General features: G+C 36.2%; 1 protein-coding gene across 14 annotated transcripts in view; it reads left to right on the top strand.

The window, feature by feature from the left end:
- The window catches only part of DST (dystonin), a 494,969-nt gene that overhangs the window by 319,881 nt on the left and 154,956 nt on the right, over positions 1-20,132 (top strand). For 11 of the 14 annotated variants that reach the window (XM_030315745.1, XM_032593190.1, XM_032593189.1 and 8 more), the window contains 21 exons: positions 693-786; positions 1,099-1,253; positions 2,520-2,985; positions 3,074-3,202; positions 3,365-3,442; positions 3,547-3,708; positions 3,799-3,903; positions 6,214-6,309; positions 6,914-7,039; positions 7,676-7,828; positions 8,225-8,379; positions 8,585-8,711; positions 9,197-9,380; positions 11,029-11,186; positions 11,684-11,862; positions 12,850-12,988; positions 13,987-14,180; positions 15,796-15,958; positions 16,677-16,760; positions 17,519-17,626; positions 18,154-18,252. In XM_030315745.1, coding sequence (XP_030171605.1) covers positions 693-786; positions 1,099-1,253; positions 2,520-2,985; positions 3,074-3,202; positions 3,365-3,442; positions 3,547-3,708; positions 3,799-3,903; positions 6,214-6,309; positions 6,914-7,039; positions 7,676-7,828; positions 8,225-8,379; positions 8,585-8,711; positions 9,197-9,380; positions 11,029-11,186; positions 11,684-11,862; positions 12,850-12,988; positions 13,987-14,180; positions 15,796-15,958; positions 16,677-16,760; positions 17,519-17,626; positions 18,154-18,252 — 3,154 coding nt within the window. Of the gene's footprint in view, positions 1-202; positions 576-692; positions 787-1,098; positions 1,254-2,519; positions 2,986-3,073; positions 3,203-3,364; positions 3,443-3,546; positions 3,709-3,798; positions 3,904-6,213; positions 6,310-6,913; positions 7,040-7,675; positions 7,829-8,224; positions 8,380-8,584; positions 8,712-9,196; positions 9,381-11,028; positions 11,187-11,683; positions 11,863-12,849; positions 12,989-13,986; positions 14,181-15,795; positions 15,959-16,676; positions 16,761-17,518; positions 17,627-18,153; positions 18,253-20,132 lie in introns of those variants that run through there. The other 3 variants (XM_030315749.2, XM_030315743.2, XM_030315750.2) reach the window with 2 other exon arrangements.

Below are 20,132 nucleotides of genomic sequence, written 5' to 3'. Positions count from 1 at the left end.
GGTATTGCCTGAATAACCTTTACAATTCTACCTGGGCTTCAGTGAGAGGCACCTGAGTTGTTTTTTAGGTGACTGCAACTGGATGACTCTTGATGAAAATATTTGGCAAATATTTTTCAGTGACGCCCTGATGAGCCTGCCTTGTCCATACTTGTAGAGTTTTCATGCAGGCTACAAAAGGCAAACCTCAGCTAGCAAACGCATGGCTTTAGGCGAGATTCTTTTGAATGGTTACCAGCACATTATTTGCTGTATGTTGAATATGCAAGTTGGAGCGTATTTAAGGAGCTATTAAAGCTGTAACATTTAGCTGTGGTTTTCACCGTTAGAAGTAGAGCTTTCAGCAGACCTTCTACTTTTTAGTCTACTTTTAATGGTCAAAGAAAGAACATCGTTTCAGGAACAAAAATGCACAGTAGTAGTTACAGCTACCGTAGCAGTGATTCTGTGTTTAGTAACACTACTAGCACTCGAACCAGTCTTGATTCAAATGAAAACTTTCTCTCGGTTAATTGTGGTCCAACTCTGATCAACTCCTGCATTAGCTTCGGCAATGAATCCTTTGATGGACACAGGTATGGAATCATCGTTGTAGGATTGTGTTTTGCTTTTGGTGGGGAATTATTTTTCAGGGGCGGTAAACTCTGTACTTCAAAGTGCAAGGCTTTAATTTATTTTGTCCCTTCTTGTAGGTTGGAAATGTTGCAGCAGATTGCCAACCGAGTTCAAAGGGACAGTGTCATCTGTGAAGACAAACTGATACTTGCCCGAAACGCTCTCCAGTCTGTAAGTTAATTTTAGGAGCCATTGGGATTATGGTGGAGGGGTCTGTACCTTTGGATGAAATATAATTTTTGTGTAACACTTATTTGATTCTTGGTATTGTCTTCTACTGAAACTTAAAGTTTGTTAAAGATTGTGATCACTGTTTGCTCTCTTGAGGAAGAGTGAGCAAAGAGAAAGCATATTTTTGAACCAAAAGGGAAAACAGAGAAGACCTAATAAGTAGCTTTGCATTCCAGTATTTTGAGTTTCATATTTGAGGCTAGTTTGGAAACTTGTTTCATAGAATTAATATTGAGTTCTTTTAAAATACAGGATTCTAAAAGATTAGAATCAGGAGTACAGTTTCAGAATGAAGCAGAAATTGCCGGGTATATACTTGAATGTGAGAACCTTTTACGCCAGCATGTAATCGATGTACAGATTCTTATTGATGGAAAATACTACCAGGCAGATCAGTTGGTACAGAGGTAAGATTGCTACATACCCATACCTTATCCTTTTGTGTAATCACTTCATGGGCACTTGTGATGGGAATGCAGAATGTGGCAGTTTTATGAAATACATTTCTTATGCTCTTTTCAGTTGAAAATGTGTGTTGCCTTAATTCAGATGTATTTTGAGATGTTAAATAGGTATTTGTTTTTCAAAGATAAGTAATAGAAAAATACTTTATAGCACATACAATATGGAATACTGCAGTAATATACTTACGGTTAAAATAGTTGTATGACATTTGAAAAAGGGAAAATATAAGAAAGTATCCTTTATAACTGATTTTTTAAGTTATCGATTTATCCTATCATGAAAATATTTATAACAAAATGTTGAAAAAAAATGTATAAAATTCTGTGTCTCTGAGAAGTGGGTTTAGGGGTAGGGAATGGAACCCTTTCAGGTTATAGACTGTATATGTTATATATAATATATATATATATATATATATATATATATATATGAGATACATATTAAGCAAAAATTGTAAATGATGCTTTGACCCAGTAATTTCACTTCTAGGAATTTGTAATAATTTTAAATATAGAAAATATATAAATAAATAAAGAAAAAAGTTTTTGTTCATGCCAGAAATCTTTTATAATAACAAAATTTGGAAATATCCTACATGTCAAATAATAGAATGATGACATTGTAGTGCAGTAATTATGTTCACTAGAAAGACTATGTGATAATATGGAAAGTGCTTATTGCACAAATTCAGTGAAAAACATTGTGATGCCAAATTTTGTCAGTATGATTATAAGGACTTTTTTTTTTTTTTTTTTGAGAGAGAGAGAGTGAGCACGTGCAAGTGGGGAGAGGGGCAAAGGGAGAGAGTGAGAGAGATTTTTAAGCAGGTTCCACACCCAGCGTGGAGCCTGTCTCAGGGCTCAATCTGAAGACTGTGAGATCATGACCTGAGCCAAAAGCAAGTCAGACTTTTAACCGACTGAGCCACCCAGGTGCCCCATGATTTTTTTTTAAATAGACTATTTTTTGGAGCAGTTCAGGTTTACAGAAAAATTGATTGGAAAATACAGAGTTTCCTTATGCCCCTTTATACACACCTTTCCCAATTAGTAATATCTTGAATTAGTGTGATTCTGTTGTTATAATTGATGAGCCAGTAATTGATACATTACTGTTAACTGACTAATGTCCATAGTTGGCATTAGAGTTCACACTTTGTGAAAAATGCCTTTTGCGTTATAGTTTATGTCTTCTGATGTTCTTTCCAGGGTTGCAAAACTCCGCGATGAAATTATGGCCTTAAGGAATGAATGTTCCTCGGTGTACAGCAAAGGGCGCATGCTGATGACAGAACAGACAAAACTCATGATATCGGGAATTACTCAAAGTTTAAACTCAGGATTTGCACAGACCTTAAACCCCAGTCTGAACTCAGGGCTGACCCAGGGTTTAACGCCTTCCCTGACCCCTTCTAGTGTGACATCAGGCCTGTCATCAGGTCTGACTTCCCGTCTGACTCCATCTGTCACTCCAGCTTATACACCTGGTTTCCCATCAGGAGGATTAGTTCCAAGTTTCAGTTCAGGAGTAGAGGCCAATTCATTACAAACTCTGAAATTGATGCAGATCCGAAAGCCCCTTCTAAAGTCTTCTTTGCTGGATCAGAATTTAACAGAAGAGGAAATCAACATGAAATTTGTTCAAGATCTTTTGAATTGGGTTGATGAGATGCAGGTAAAAAAATGTTTACCTGAAAGTTTTAGTCTTTAGTCTTTATTGCTCTTAGTTTCTTTTTTTAAATCTAGTATCTTTCTGTTTAAAGGTGCAGCTGGACCGCACTGAATGGGGATCAGATTTGCCAAGTGTTGAAAGCCATTTAGAGAATCATAAAAATGTTCACCGAGCTATTGAAGAATTTGAATCTAGCCTTAAAGAAGCTAAAATCAGTGAGGTATATGAATTTAAAATCTGTATATATTTCATTTTAGTTAGCTATTGCTTTGCTCTTTTTTTTTTTATATAAAGAGCCTATAACAAAATAATAGATACAGTGAGTATGAGTCAGAATTCCTTAGGATCCCTAAGCTTGATGTCTTTTTATCCCATGTTATAGATCCAAATGACGGCACCTCTTAAACTAACTTATGCAGAAAAGTTACACCGATTAGAGAGTCAGTATGCAAAACTCCTGGTAAGTTGTGTTGTTTTGTTTTGTTTTGTTTTGTTTTTACTTTCTGTTTCCCTTATCTCTATTTGGCAAAGACATGATTCTTAACAATGATTTTTCTTACGAAGAATACATCCAGGAATCAGGAACGGCACCTTGATACACTCCATAATTTTGTAACTCGTGCAACTAATGAACTTATTTGGTTGAATGAAAAAGAAGAGGAGGAAGTTGCCTATGACTGGAGTGAAAGAAATAACAACATAGCTCGGAAAAAAGATTACCATGCTGTGAGTATGGCCTTTGTCATTGAATGCCAAGGTTGTATATCAGGTGTAGATCTTTTTCTAACCTCACTTCTTCATTCTTTGTTAAATTAGGAATTAATGAGAGAACTTGATCAAAAGGAAGAAAATATTAAATCAGTTCAGGAGATAGCAGAGCAGCTACTTTCGGAAAATCACCCAGCCAGACTGACAATTGAGGTAAGTCAGGAAGCGTAATGGTCATGGTCGAATATTGACATTTGATAGTCACTCTTTAGATTCTTTTATTGCTGATAAATTCAGAAATACAAACTATCAAACTTTTAATACAACGTGACTTAAAAATAATTTTTCTGACAAATCATAGTGCTTCTTGCCTTTAGCTCTCTTGCTTTTTCTGTGTTACTCACCTGTCACTTAGAATAAGGTACCTTTGTCAACTCCCATGGCTAAAGGGATGTATTATAGTAAATATGAAGGCTCTTTTTTTATTCCTCCCTCATACTGTGGTATTGTGCAAGCCATGTAACCAGACTTAGCCACCTATCCAAAATGGGGGCTATACTCTAACCCATAGCATTGTAGTAAGATGAGGCAAATAATGTACTCTTACTACTTAGTACAGCTCTGGTTACATATGTTCCCAGGAAGTATTTACAATTATTATTTAACTTAACAATTTTATTCACAATCTAGTTTTGTGAGGTATATTGGAACAACAGTCTGTCAAAGCCACATGGCATAGTGCACACATTTCACATCCAGAAATGGAGAAGTGGTGTGGGATTTATCAGGTTTCCCGTGCAGTAGTGGTAGTGTGTTTACTTTTTAGTCCTAATATGTACTAGTTAGAGTTAGTGACTTTCTAAAAGTAAAGGGGTGTTATATAAGAGAGACATGCATCAAACATGGACAAATGCGGTATATTGCCAGAGGGAAAAAATGGAGCTGTGCTTAAAATGTGACATGCTTCGAACTCTCACAGGTGAGGAGAGGAATCTGATAGTCTTTGTTCACTGAAATTGCCACAAAACAAAAGATTAGTGAAATTTTAGGCCTCAATAGGAAGTTTCGGGAATGTTATATTTGACCTGCTTCATAGAAAAATGGAGTCTTAGGGCACCTGGGTGGCTCAGTCAGTTAAGCGTCTGACTTCGGCTCAGGTCATGATCTCACAGTTTGTGGGTTCGAGCTCCGCGTTGGGCTCTATGCTGACAGCTCAGAGCCTGCTTCAAATTCCGTGCTTCCCTCTATCTCTCTCCTTTTTCCCTGTTTGTGCTCTCTTTCTCTCAAAAATAAATAAATAAACAAACATTAAAAACAAAAAAATTAGAGTCTTGCATGCAGATGAAATGCCAATTAAAGAGCCAGTTGAAGAGCTAGAAGAGTAGTGGGGAGCACTAGGGAAAGCTCTTTAGAATAACGAAGGATTTGGATATACTTTTGTATGATACTAAACTAAAAATAGAGTATTCTTCAAGGTAGAGATGAAACTGTTAGGAAATATGATTACAGGCTAAGAATTTTAATGGGATTGGATAATGTGAATGTGAACCTGATTACTTTTATGTAGAAATGCTAATCTAATTAAAAATTTCTTGAGGGATAAAATTAAGCTTGAGTCATCTTTATGATTCTTTTGGCCTATCCAATGTCTTGTGGGCACATGGGTAATATTTAGTTAATTATCAACACTTCTTCATATGTTATGTGAAAAAATAAACTAATAATCTAACAACTCACAATGATATGTCTTTTACAGCCAATTTGCTCAAAGTAGCTTAATTTGAGGGTGCAGGTAATATGACTGTGATATGTTGCCAGATTTCCATTCCTACACTGTATATTCCGTTCAGAAAGCCTGCCTGAGCATAGCTCAGCAGAAATAACTTTTTCCAGGAGGGGAAGCGTGACAGGCTTACTTAAGAGTCATTAAAGTATCTAGATCGCCCTCTTCTGGAAGTCTGTGAATTGCATCTTAAATATGAAAGGGTGTTTTATGTTTTCTTTATGAAGTAGGTGTTCTGTTACCTTTTTGCTCTCACAAGAGATTCACTTTATATTCAAAATTTAAGTGAAAATATTTGTAATAAAAATTCCTAGTACTATAATAATTATAGTTCCAGAATTACAGAAATAAAGGATTGCCCTCTCTCTTGTTCACTCTTCCCAAACCTCTCTGGCAAAAACAAATATGTAAGTCACCCCCCTGACCCCAAGAACTGCTGGCCTAGTTTTAGAAACAAAAACAAGTGAAAACTACAGAACCATCTATTTGTATGTGCATTTTTAAATATTTATTTTAGATTTAATTTAAATTTAGATTTAGATTTTTAGGACTGGCTTTGTGCAAGTGAGAGCTCTTGTATTAGAGGGACATTTCACTACCCTAATTTTCAGGTCTTGCTCTGTTAAAATGATCTCATCACCTATTTCGATAGCAGAGTTTCTAATCCTTTAAAAGCTTTGTCGTATGTATATGTCATTCCCCTTCAGCCAGTTACAATGGCTGTGATTTTTATCTTCAAGGCCTATCGAGCGGCAATGCAGACACAATGGAGCTGGGTCTTACAGCTGTGCCAGTGTGTGGAGCAGCACGTCAAGGAAAACACCGCGTATTTCGAGGTATGTGAATGGGATCACAGCGTGATTTGGGCCGATTTACAGAAAGCATCTCCCTATTTATTAAGGACATGTATGTAATGTGCAGGGGAAAGAAACTGAAATATTTTCTTTGTAGGATATATGGGAAAAATGTCCTATAGGATAGACTGAAGCATTGTATTAAGGAGGAAATCCTTTAAAAGCCTTTTAAAATGTCAGAAAATCTTTATTTTATAAATGCCTTTTACAAGGAAATATTTCATTATAAAAAGTCATTACAAAGAGCTCTTTTTTTTTTTTATTCTTCAGGAATTGTAAAATATTGGAATTTCACTCCTACTCATAAATTATTTGGACCCTCAAGTAAAACAAAGCTTTAGCCAGAATAATATAGTGCCAAAGCACAATACAGATATCAGCTTTAGACACTTAGCATTTACTGACAATCATCCAAATTCAACAGTGGTTGTTTGGGTAAAGGAGGAATGTGACTATTAAGTTGTCTTGTGATTTTATTCTCTTCGCACTCATGAGGGGTCCACGGGGCTCTGGTACTTGGACTTGACAACTCTGTGCTTGACTGGCATTGAATAAACTTGAGCTGCCGGTTTTCATCTTTTTATAGTTTTTCAATGATGCCAAAGAAGCTACTGATTACTTGAAGAATCTCAAGGACGCCATTCAGCGGAAGTACAGCTGTGACAGATCAAGCAGCATTCACAAACTGGAAGACCTGGTTCAGGAGTCAATGGTACCGGTGCAAGAACCTTTGCATTTCATCAGTCATGTGAATCAGGAGTAGATTAGTATTTCATCATATTGTTATGTGTGCAGAACTTTATATTTTATTGGTACTGTTGGTATTTCATTTGATCAGGCATTTAAACATTCAGTTTTATTGTGTTTTGGTAACAATTACAACAAAAGTGTTTTTTATGTGATTGCCTTCATATTTTAAATACATGTTTTGATAGTGGTGTGTGTGTGTGTGTGTGTGTGTGTGTGTGTGTGTGTTTAGTCATGCACTTCACAAATAACTGTAAGCACTTTGTATATGGTAGACACTATTTTAAGTACTGGAGATAGAGCAGTGAAGAAAAGAGACAAGAATCCCCACACTCCTGGTGCTTCTGTGTGAGAGGGGGAGCAGGCAGTAAACATGATAAATGAGTAAAATATAGGTAGCATAGTGGTAAATGCTAAAGAGGAAAAAAAAAAACATCTCATAAAGACAAGGGAAGAGAGATGCCAGAGGGGGCGGGGAGGGCTTGAATGTTTAAACCAGGTGTCAGGGACTTTTGTGATGAAATTTTGTTTGTGTAAAGCCCTAAAAGAAGAGAGAGTACAAGTCTTTTATTTTTCAATATCTGTCTTATGTATTACTTAGGAAGAGAAAGAAGAACTTTTACAGTATAAAAGCACAGTAGCAAGCCTGATGGGGAGAGCAAAAACAATAATTCAGCTGAAGCCGAGGAATCCTGACTGTCCACTCAAAACTTCTATTCCAATCAAAGCTATCTGTGACTACAGACAAATTGAGGTATTGTAGAAGTACACCAATTTCTGGCATTATTCTTGTATTTCTTAATTTATTTTAAAGTTTATTTATTTGAGAGAGAGAGAGGGTGAGCAGGGGAGGGGCAGAGGGGAATACCAAGCAGGCTCCGTGCTGTCAGTGCAGAGTGCAACTTGGGGCTTGAACCCATGGTCCGTGAGATCGTGACCTGAGCTGAAATCAAGAGTCAGATGCTTAACCATCTGAGCCACCCAGGCTCCCCTATTCTTAATATTTTAAAAATGAGGTCATATTGCTTATTCTCGTGGTAGAGTTTTCTACCTCAAAAAACAAACAAACAAAAAATCCCAAGATTGGGTATGATAAAGGATTAGTTGATAGTGACCTTATTGCGTTATTCTTTTCTTCATTTAAAACCAGATAACCATTTACAAAGATGATGAATGTGTTTTGGCCAACAATTCTCACCGTGCGAAATGGAAGGTCATCAGCCCCACTGGGAATGAGGCTATGGTCCCGTCTGTGTGCTTCACAGTCCCTCCACCAAACAAAGAAGCAGTTGACTTTGCAAACAGGTGTGTATGGGTTCACTAAACACATAGAACTGGGTTTGGAGGCTCTCTGAAGGTTGAAGAAACAATCAATACTTTGTCAAGGCCCATAGGATCAGAAGGATCTAGAACTAGTAAACACGGGATAGTTCACAAACAGAAAAATTGTAGCATGTTTTCAGAGGGAGTGAAAAGAATTAAGTGTTTGTTTGTTTTTCATATTTTTCAGAATTGAGCAACAGTATCAGAATGTCCTGACTCTTTGGCATGAGTCTCACATAAACATGAAGAGTGTAGTGTCCTGGCATTATCTCATCAATGAAATTGATAGAATTCGAGCTAGCAATGTGGCTTCAGTAAGTATAAATCTACACATCAGCCTGATCTGTCCAAAAATGTGGGGCACATTAGCACGAGGGGTGGAATTTTGTTTTTGTTACAGGATAGGATGGAGCCCAGCAGATCCATGCTAATGTTCATCCATTTAATGATTATTTGTTACATACCTGCTGTATACAGGCACTTTGTAAGAATTGGGGAAATCTGGAGATCACATTTCATTCAGTGCTTAATACATTTTGATAAGGAGACAGGGTATAGTGTTTGAACTTATGGGATAATTTGATTTCATTTTTTGATGTTTTATAATCTTGTTTTTCCTCATCTTTTAAAACTCAAAAATGTTAATTAAGAATAACATTAATTTCAAATGGTTCTTCTATTTATGGCTATCAATATGAACTGATGTGTACCAGGAGACCCTAACTTAAGCACTGTCCTGTTTAAATTTAGCTCTTAGTACCATAATCACTTGATTACATGGATCATTGGTCTTCCTTAGATAAAGACAATGTTACCTGGTGAACATCAACAAGTTCTGAGTAACCTGCAGTCTCGTTTTGAAGACTTTCTGGAAGATAGCCAGGAATCCCAAATATTTTCAGGCTCAGATATAACGCAACTGGAAAAGGAGGTTAATGTATGTAAGCAGTATTATCAAGAACTTCTTAAATCAGCAGAAAGAGGTAAAGCATGGGAATCTTTATCTTTTTTTCCCTCCATAGGTGTTTAGATCAGGCTATTTTCTGCTGTCAGTGGGAATCCTGATCTTAGGAGTGTTATATTACCCAACCTATGATAGACAGGCACAGTGCTACCTATCAGACATAGAAATTAAAAGTATGTTTGTGGTAGGAAGATACAAGAGAGGTTCATTTATTTCTAAATGATCAACTAATTAAAAAATGCCAACCAAATAATATGACAAATGGTGAATTCTTAACACATCTGCTTTTCAGCATTTCCTTTCTTTTTTTTAAAAATTTTTTAAATTTTTATTTATTTTTGAGAGAGACAGAGACACAGGGCACAAGCAGGGGAGGGGCAGAGAGGGAGACACAGAATCCAAAGCAGGCTCCGGACTCTGAGCTGTCAGCACAGAGCCCAACGTGGCGGTTGAACCCACAAGCCGTGAGATCATGACCTGAGCCAACGTCAGGCACTTGACACACTGAGCCACCCAGGCACCCTCCAGTATTGTCACTATTTTGTAATGCAATGTTCCGAATGATCTTTTAGTTTCAGTCATTTTTCTATGTACCGCATCTGGATTTTTTTTTTTAAAGACTTTATCTTTTGGAGCAGTTTTAGATTCATAGTAAAATTGAGAGGAAAGTACAGAGAGTTCCCATAATCCAAACTGGATTTTATACAGGGGTTAGAGGAAAAGGTTGTGTCTAGTTAACTTTTGTTAAATATATATTTTCTGAAATCTTTTGATATTACCTAGAGACAAAAGAATTTATTAGTAATCTATTAAAAATTTTTTTAAAACATTAACAAATTCTTTACCTACCTTTCATTTTTAAGGATTTTTAATTTAAAAAATTAATCTGCAGCTAATATAATTCACATTTTTGTGATCATAAAACAGCATAATATATTTACTTTCCTTGGACATCATATCAGAAATTGGCGGGGCACCTGGGTGGCTCATTCAGTTAAGCATCTGACTTTGACTCAGGTCATGATCTCACAGTTCTTGGGTTTGAGCCCTGCATCAGCTCCGTGCTGACAGCTCGGAGCCTGGAGCCTGCTTCAGATTCTGTGTCTCCCTCTCTCTCTGTCCCTTCCCCACTTGTGTACTCTCACTCTCTCTCTTTCAAAAATAAATAAAACATTAAAAAATAAATCAGAAATTGGCACTTTTGGGGAAATATTATTAACTGTTCATAAACTGTGATGTCACTGTTTCGAGATTTATATCTTTAGGGTGGGATTTTGGTGAATGCCTGGTAACAGTGGTTCTACCAGCTATGTCCCAGTAGTAGTAACACTGCCACATTAGGATACGAACAGCAGCATCCAGAAGATGGAAAACAAGGTGTTTTCTTTTTTTTTTTTTTTTTTTTTTAAATTTTTTTTTTTTTAACATTTATTTATTTTTGGGACAGAGAGAGACAGAGCATGAACAGGGGAGGGGCAGAGAGAGAGGGAGACACAGAATCGGAAACAGGCTCCAGGCTCTGAGCCATCAGCCCAGAGCCCGACGCGGGGCTCGAACTCACGGACCGCGAGATCGTGACCTGGCTGAAGTCGGACGCTTAACCGACTGCGCCACCCAGGCGCCCCAAAAAACAAGGTGTTTTCTAAACGTTACATTTACGTTCACAGAGGAGCAAGAGGAATCTGTGTATAACCTGTACATCTCTGAAGTTCGAAACATTAGACTTCGGTTAGAGAGTTGCGAAGATCGGTTGATTAGACAGATCCGCACTCCACTGGAAAGAGATGATTTGCATGAAAGTGTGTTCAGAATCACTGAGCAGGAGGTGAGATTCGTAAATGTGTTGGGACAGAATTAACTTAAGGTAAATTACTGTCTCGGTGACCTTCGCTGTCAAACTCCGGTGACTTCATATGCTCAGCTTTGCCCACTGGTCACGTTGTGAGATCTGATTATGTGTTTATTTCTTATTGTGAAGCAGGATTCTGTAATTCAGTTCTATATTTGACTCCGGTAAATGTAGAAATGTGTACCCTCTTACTGGACTTGTCATAGTGAAAGTCATCATATGTTTATTGACCACCTGCTGAATGCAGAAGCACGGAGTTAGATATTTGTGCCCAAGGAGATGGGCAGTAAGGGAATTACTGATTATGAGACTTGAATGCTGTGGCTTACTTTCCATGATAAAGAAAAAGTAAAGAATATGTAGCTTTTTAAGTCAGTGATTATAATGTAAATTGTGTGTTTTTAAACTGTTTTAGGAAAGATGCCCCATCTGGAGTGACAGCCCAATACCTATGTTTTTTCTCTGTTTTATAGAAACTAAAGAAAGAGCTGGAGCGACTTAAAGATGATTTGGGAACAATCACAAATAAATGTGAAGAATTTTTCAGTCAAGCAGCAACCTCTGCATCAGTGCCCACCTTACGGTCTGAGCTCGGTGTGGTCATTCAGAACATGAACCAAGTCTATTCTATGTCTTCCACTTACATAGATAAGTATGTAATCTCTGTCTTTTTATTTATTTTTATTTTTTTACAATTTATTTTGAGAGAGAGAGAGAGTGTGAGTGGGGGAGGGGCAGAGAGAGGGGGAGAGAGAGAATCCCAAGCAGGCTCCATGCTGCCAGCACAGAGCCCAGTGTTGGGCTCAAATCCACAAAACCGTGAGGTCATGACCTGAGAAGAAACCAAGAGTTGGATACCCAACCTACTGAGCCACCCAGGCACCCCTGTAACCACTGTCTTAATATAAATTTGCTTCATGGGGTGCCTGGGTGGCTCAGTCAGTTGAGTGACCGACTTCGGCTCAGGTCATGATCTCATGGTTTGTGAGTTCGAGCTACACGTTGGGCTCTGTGCTGACAGCTCAGAGCCTGAAGCCTGTTTTGGATTCTGTGTCTCCCTCTCTCTCTGCCCCTCCCCGACTCATGCTCTGTCTCTCTCTGTCTCAGAAATTAATAAACATTAAAAAAATTTTTTTAAAAATTTGCTTCATACAACTGTCCTATATACACATGCTGTTCATTTAAAACATTCATCTTTATTAAAGTAAATACTCCCTTTTTTGTTTTAATAACAAATGTACTAAATATTTCCATGGATTTATTATGCTTCATATTGAAAGGAAATGTGCCTCAGATTAGAGCATATGTGGACAGGTGTTCCCACATTTTGCCCATAGTTTTAATCCCACATCTGTTGGAGCCCATAGTATTTTTTCCTCTAGAGCTTGGTCTAAATAAGGTTTGAAAGAAGACCACCTTATGTTGCAATCTCTTGCAAAAGAGCATTTGCAGGGCAGGGCATGAGAGCACATACCCTCCATTAAGAAGAGAGTTAGTTGAATGTTGATCTCGTAGTAAATGTCTCAGTGCTGCAAGATGAACAACAGCTGTATCGTGCGTCATTATGGTGCATCAGGACTGTGTTATTGGAAAATAAACATTTACTAATAGGAAGCTGTTGTTGCATTCTCTTTTTTAGACTGAAAACTGTTAATTTGGTGTTGAAAAACACTCAAGCAGCAGAAGCCCTGGTAAAACTCTATGAAACTAAACTGTGTGAAGAGGAAGCAGTTATAGCTGACAAGAATAATATTGAGAATCTAATAAGTACCTTAAAGGTATGTGTCTCATTTCTGGCTCTTTTATGAGGTCATACTTTATTTCTCCAGCACCTGGATCTTCAAACATTAAGTAAATAACTTATTTGAATATATTTATATTCATTTCATTTCATATCTCTCTATAGCCATACCTTAGCATAAATGAGTCATTTTTAGTTTGTGGATAGTTTTTCTCATTTGAAATTTGCATCTTTTTGATAATAGCTTTTTATAATCAGTTCATGTGAGCAAAAGGAGTTGAAGCTAAAAATTATATTATTTTTAGTAGATTCTCTTGCTGAAAGAGGCAGTTAAGACATTAAGGATGTAAGTAGAGGAGTTAATTCAAGAAGGGAAGTAGACAGGTAATTGTACTCGTCTGTATTGATATTTCTATGTATAAAGCATGAGTATAAAATTATTGCAAAGGAGTGAAAAATGGTCTCTTTGATTTTTAATGCAAGTATTCATTTTTAACCAATGAGATTAGTAGATACTTAAGAAATAGTCTTGCTTAATTTTGTTTTATTGATATGCAAATTATTTTAGGCCGAACTTTATAAAATTGCTTTTTTTTTTTTTTTTTAAATTTTTTTTTTCAACGTTTTTTATTTATTTTTGGGACAGAGAGAGACAGAGCATGAACAGGGGAGGGGCAGAGAGAGAGGGAGACACAGAATCGGAAACAGGCTCCAGGCTCTGAGCCATCAGCCCAGAGCCCGACGCGGGGCTCGAACTCACGGACCGCGAGATCGTGACCTGGCTGAAGTCGGACGCTCAACCGACTGCGCCACCCAGGCGCCCCTAAAATTGCTTTTTTTAAAGATCAAAGTGCAGTCAGATATTGATAATTTCATATGGTTCAAACTAATATATTATTTTTGTTTATGAAAGATAGTCTTTATTTTATTTTATATCAGTCATTTGTACATAAATTGTAAAATTAGGTAAAGAGTGTGTTTGCCTAGTGAGTGGTTGACACATTTTTATAACTTTCACCCATTAATGTATTTTAGCAATGGAGGTCTGAAGTAGATGAAAAGAGAGAGGTATTCCATGCATTAGAGGATGAGCTGCAGAAAGCTAAAGCCATCAGTGATGAAATGTTTAAAACCTATAAAGAACGGGACCTTGATTTTGACTGGCACAAAGAAAAAGCAGACCAATTAGTTGAAAGGTGGCAAAATATTCACGTTCAGATTGACAACAGGTTAGTATCCTCTTGTGTTCAGTGTCAGCACAGATGTAATGTTTATCCTTGTGTTCTAGTAAAATCTAAAGTTACTAGGTTTTTTAAAACTTCGTATATAGTTAATTTCACAGAGTTACTTTCCATATATAGTTAATTTGATTAATTGCAAGGGCTCTATCTAATTATATTTCTTTTTGTTTTGGTGGACTTTAGCAAGACAGTTAACTTCAAAATAAATGTTTTTCAACTCTTTTAATTAAAAAATGTTTTCGGGGGCGCCTGGGTGGCGCAGTCGGTTAAGCGTCCGACTTCAGCCAGGTCACGATCTCGTGGTCTGTGAGTTCGAGCCCCGCATCAGGCTCTGGGCTGATGGCTCAGAGCCTGGAGCCTGTTTCCGATTCTGTGTCTCCCTCTCTCTCTGCCCCTCCCCCGTTCATGCTCTGTCTCTCTCTGTCCCAAAAATAAATAAACGTCGAAAAAAAAAATTTATAAAAAATGTTTTCAATGTTTATTTTGAGAGAGAGAGTGTGAGAGAAGGAGAGTAGGGCAGTGGCAGAAAGTGGGAGAGAGAGAGAGAAAGAGAGAGAGAGAATCCTAATCAAGCTCCATACTGGCAGCAGAGAGACCGATGTGGGCTGAAACTCATGAACCCTGAGATTATGACCTGAGCCAAAATCAAGAATTGGATGCTTAATCATCTGAGCCACCCAGGAGCCCCTTAACTCTGTTTTGTTAAAACTGCTGATGTATTCTGGCATTTGTATAGTAAATCTACTTGTCTTTTCTGAAGGAAAAAAATATAGTTCTATGAGTTATTACCAACGTACAATATTCAAATAGCCAAGACTTAGTAAGAACATGGATCATGTGTTTGAGAGGGCTGTATGAATCAATCTACACCTAAGAAGTGTAAAGCGATTCTAATGACCTGATGTTCATTTTAATTTAGGTTACAAGAAAGTTGAAATCATTCACCCAGTGACTGAAGTAAAAAAGTGAAAGCAAATGGGATGGTTTTAGGGCTCATCTTAAAGGAAATCAAGTCCTGTCCTTTATCATTCATTGTAATGTTTATATTAATGCCAATAAAGTGCTTTTAATACAGGGCCATTCTTGAGAAGTAAAATTATGTCCAAATATATGTTACCTAATTTCTGTAAAATATGTGTTATGTAGTAAATGTTTAATGTAGTAGTCTTAAAATCATAGAAACTGAGGTTTTTTTTTTTTTTTCTCACACTTCCTAGAAAGCGCTCTCTGAGTCCATGTTGAACCACCTATTGAAATACTTTGTCATTATTTCAAAAGAGAACTGCCATTGGATGCAAGCTTTGGGTATTTAAGATACACCAATTGATAATAATTATGGTTAAGTTTCCAATTTTCTTGATTTTTAGCTTTAGTCTGTTGGGCTTGAACTTAGAAAAATCAGAACTACTAAGTTGTACAACCCCAGGACAAAATGTTTATATTCAACCTAAGCCAGTATGGAGTGAGTCCCTTGGAGATAGGCCTTGAATTATTTACACTTATCCCTATTGTTGTACCTAGTGTGTTGTGTGTCTCACTATACCTTGCACTCTCTTAAGGGATACTGTTGGAAACTATGACTATCTTGTTTTTATTTTCTTAGGTTACGGGACTTAGAAGGCATTGGCAAATCACTGAAGTACTATAGAGATACTTATCACCCTTTAGATGATTGGATCCAGCAAGTTGAAACTACCCAGAGAAAAATTCAGGAAAATCAGCCTGAAAATAGTAAAACTCTAGCCACACAGTTGAATCAACAGAAGGTATGTAAAAACAGTTCCTTATACTAAGGTTGTGCCTGCATTTGGTGAGTCATGACCCTTATCTTCCTTTACCTTGTTAAAAGAAAAATCCAGCAACTATCTGGAGGAAGGTAAGGAGTACATCATAAACATTAAAATCCTATAGTCCAAACTTACATCCATCATATACTTTGATTTCTTGGAAGTCATTTTTGAAAATATAAGGCATTAGAAAATAGCATGTTGGGACAGTGTTCAAATGTAATCATTTACTCATAAGTATGGTCATTTAATCATTAGTATGGAAATCTCTTTGGCACTTTGGTGGCCACAATAGTTTTGCAGTATCTTAAAAAAATAAAAATGGCTAGTGTCTGTAGAAAATTAAACAGCCACGTTTGACAGAGAATTGAATTCTTTGAGATTTCTGTTCCATCTTGAGGGGACAATAGTGTCCAGTTCCACTTTGATCAGGAATGGGGGGGGGCAAGGCCTTCAAGTCCACTTTTGGATAATTCCTGGGGAGTTTAGTAATTTTTGCTTTGGAAGCCCCCTGAGGCTGGGTCACTTATGTGGCTTAATCTAGAAGTTTGTAATTTGCCTCACTACATACTAAGTACAAAGGACTAAAGAGCTTTATTATTAAAGGGTATGGTTATTTCTTAGTTCCTGAGCATTTTAGTAGTTAAATAGCATAGAGTTCCTTGTTCTCTTTCTTCTAAACTCTATGTGTTTATAGATGCTGGTGTCCGAAATAGAAATGAAACAGAGCAAAATGGATGAGTGTCAAAAATATGCAGAACAGTACTCAACTACAGTGAAGGTAAGAAGATTCAGTTACTTGCATCAAGTTCAATGTTCAGGTATGTGATTCAGCAAAATACTGAAGAAAAAAAAAGCCTCTGCAAATAATTTCACTGTGTTAAAAAGTAAAAATAGAGAATCTTCATTTGAACCCTGTGACACTTACCTAATAATTCTTTGTGACACGTGAGGCACATGCCAGCCTCGGGTTCATTCATTTTCTCCCAATCACACACGACACCCCGGAATAAATGCATAGCTCTGAAATTGTTTTTTTGTTTTTGTTTTTGTTTTTTATCATTTTGTGCATGTTTGTGTATGTTCTGTCTCTCTCTTTCTCTCTCTCTGTCTGTCTCTCTCTTCTTTACTATTGCTAGAATATTCCCTGGAAGAGCTTGGCTTTCTTAGGAGACAGTTCCCATGTGTTTTGAAGCTGTTGACAATGCCTGGGCTTTAGCCATCAGACCTACTCTTCCATTGCCCAGCCAGAGGAAAGGGAGGCTGAATATAACTAGCATATTGTAACTAAATGTTCCCATGAACTTCTAAAGAGACCTAGGAAACTTCTGATCACCCTAAGTGTTTCTTATTTTTATTACCACCTTGGAAACATTCCAGGATTAGATAGATTCCTAAAAGTGTAGTTTTGCAGTAATTTCGTAATGTTGCTCAGTGAAACTAGGTTCCATTTCTCTGTATCGAGTCACTGAGTCACTGTAGAATGAAGTGTTAATGCTTTGCTTTAAATAATTTAGTCTTACTGACTCCATTATACAGGACTATGAATTACAAACAATGACCTACCGGGCCATGGTAGATTCACAACAAAAATCTCCAGTGAAACGCCGAAGAATGCAGAGCTCAGCAGATCTTATTATTCAAGAGGTAGTAAAAGCATGAAAGAAGGGAGGGGACATAAAAGAGAGAAACACTACTGAAAGAATTATAATTATCTATTTGTATTGTAGTAGAATACATATAATAGGAAATGTACCATTTTAACCATTTTTAAGTGTGCAGTTCAGTGGCACTCCGTATATTCACAGTGTTTTGCAAACATGACCACTGCCCGTTTCCAGAACTTTTTTCCTTGTCCCAAAAAAGAAACTCTCTACCTAAAACAATACATTTTATTAAGGGTTCTAGAAAATCCTTCAGAAAGCTTTATTCCAAGATTAAGTATTAATTACAGAGAATTATAAATGTACTTCATAATTACATTTAGAGAATTGTCATGTAGTATGGTTTGCACAGCAGTAAGAAGCTCATTCCTGCCTACTTACCACTATTGGGCAGTTGTGTATTTTACTGTCACAAAGCCTAGTTAATGTTATAATTATTAATCAACATTCATTAAACTCACTTAGAGCCACTGGAGGTTGTGTTTTTATTATTTATTTCATTATTTGCAGTTCATGGACCTAAGGACCCGATATACTGCTCTCGTCACCCTCATGACACAATATATTAAATTTGCTGGTGATTCATTAAAGAGGCTGGAAGAGGAGGAGGTAACCATTAACTATGAACAGCTAACTAAAAGGAACTATAATATTTTTGGGAAAACAAAAAAAAAAACTGTACATGGTTGAGAAGTAATTATTTAATTAGAAAATCACAATGAGAAAGAGTAGAAGCCTAGGATTTTTTAGTTTGTTTCTGAGATTCTCTCAAATAGGGAAGACATTGTTGATTTTCACTCTAAGATGCTAATATTATTAGAGTCATGGCTCTATTTAAATTATGGAATGTTGGTAGTTTGGCAGAATTTTTTAAATTTTTTCTCACATTTGAGAAGTATACTTCTTTGAAGTATAGTTACTACTGTTAAAATGTCTACAGAAATACTACTTAAACACATTTCTCTTAAGCATTTTAAAGTGATTTACATCTTTAAGGATTTAAAACATAAAATCAATCAATTTAGAAGAAAGGTTTTTGCACAAAATGATACTACTTTTTAAGAATTGTGGAGGTTTTTATTTTGATTTTTCCTAAAGATCTATGGTGAATGGTAAAAAGACTATTTAAGTACCATTCTAATTTGGAGGATTTCTGTGTTTTTATTCTACATTCACAAAATATATTCAGAAGTAGAGCAAGCAGTTGATGAAGATACATTGTCATAAAAGGCTGTTGTATCTAATTTTGAAGGGATAATGCTATGCTTTATTATCTTAATATGTTTTCTATGCCTAACCTCAGAACAGACAAAAATAGTAGACAGAATGCTAAAGTAAATAAATTGCGAGGCATTAGCTGTTTTAAATTAGGCTGTTGATAATTCTGAAGATGATTATACTTAGTGTTAACACTTCTTATAATGAGAGAATGTAAATGGTAGTGAATGTCTAATAGATGTTACTTTATTTTCTACTATTTTAGTCTGTTCAGAGTTAACAGTTTTCTGCAACTAATTCACTAACGTAGCTAATTGCAAGTCTTTATAACTAGATTTCTTTGCACTTAGAAAGGAGAACCAGAATATTTGTGACCAAATAATCAGTATACATCTCTCATCAGTGAAAGAACATCTATAATTTTTTTTTACCCTTTTAGTTTTTGAGAGATATGATTCCACTTAAAATGATATGTAGATCTTTTAGATTGCATATTTAGTAGTTAAATATAAGTCCTTTTCCTTTCTTAATAGTGTATATGTGATTTGCACATACATGAGCCACTTTGCTTAGTTTATCTGATGAGGTATAATACTAGAAGTTGATAGAACCAAAAAATATTTCAGAAAGCCTGAGATAATATACAAATTAGGCTTGTCATCTTTTGAAATGTAAAAGATTCATATTGGATCGAAAGTCAAAACAGTAGAGTTTATGGAGGACCATGCAGGGACTATAACTCAAAATAGATAGAACACATTCCTGATTAAAAATTCACCAGTAAAGGATCATATTAATGCAGTGTCTTATAAAAGATACATAGTTTGGTTTTCAGACCCAGGAAACAGTCTGCAAAGACTTACATTGGATGTCTTGGTCTGATAGCAGAATTTTTTAAATAATAAACATAAAATCAAAGAGGGATACAAGTTAATTTCAAAAGATGAAACCCAATTAAAGAAATGTTAGTGGAGTATAATGGGTATTAGATGGATAAAGAGATTTTCTAATCTGTGTTGAGAGAAAAACATATCAAGCATTAATTGATGGGATTAAAGGACAGCATGTCCTTTCTGACTTTTCATTTTTCTAACCTCAGAACATGACAGAAGAAAAAAACAGCTTAAAACCTCTTAGCAACAGCTAAGTTTTAAAAGATTTTGATAAGGAATTGAGATAAAAAAAAAAAAAAAAACAGAAATCACCTCAAAAAAAAAATACTGAAAATTTGATATTTAAGCAGGTAGCATGATTCAGTGTCACCAGTTGAT

Source organism: Lynx canadensis, chromosome B2 (assembly GCF_007474595.2).
Source record: "Lynx canadensis isolate LIC74 chromosome B2, mLynCan4.pri.v2, whole genome shotgun sequence".
In the NCBI taxonomy this organism is placed as follows: domain Eukaryota; kingdom Metazoa; phylum Chordata; class Mammalia; order Carnivora; family Felidae; genus Lynx; species Lynx canadensis.
Note: the sequence above shows the minus strand (reverse complement) of the source record. Positions and strands in the feature narration are given on the sequence as shown.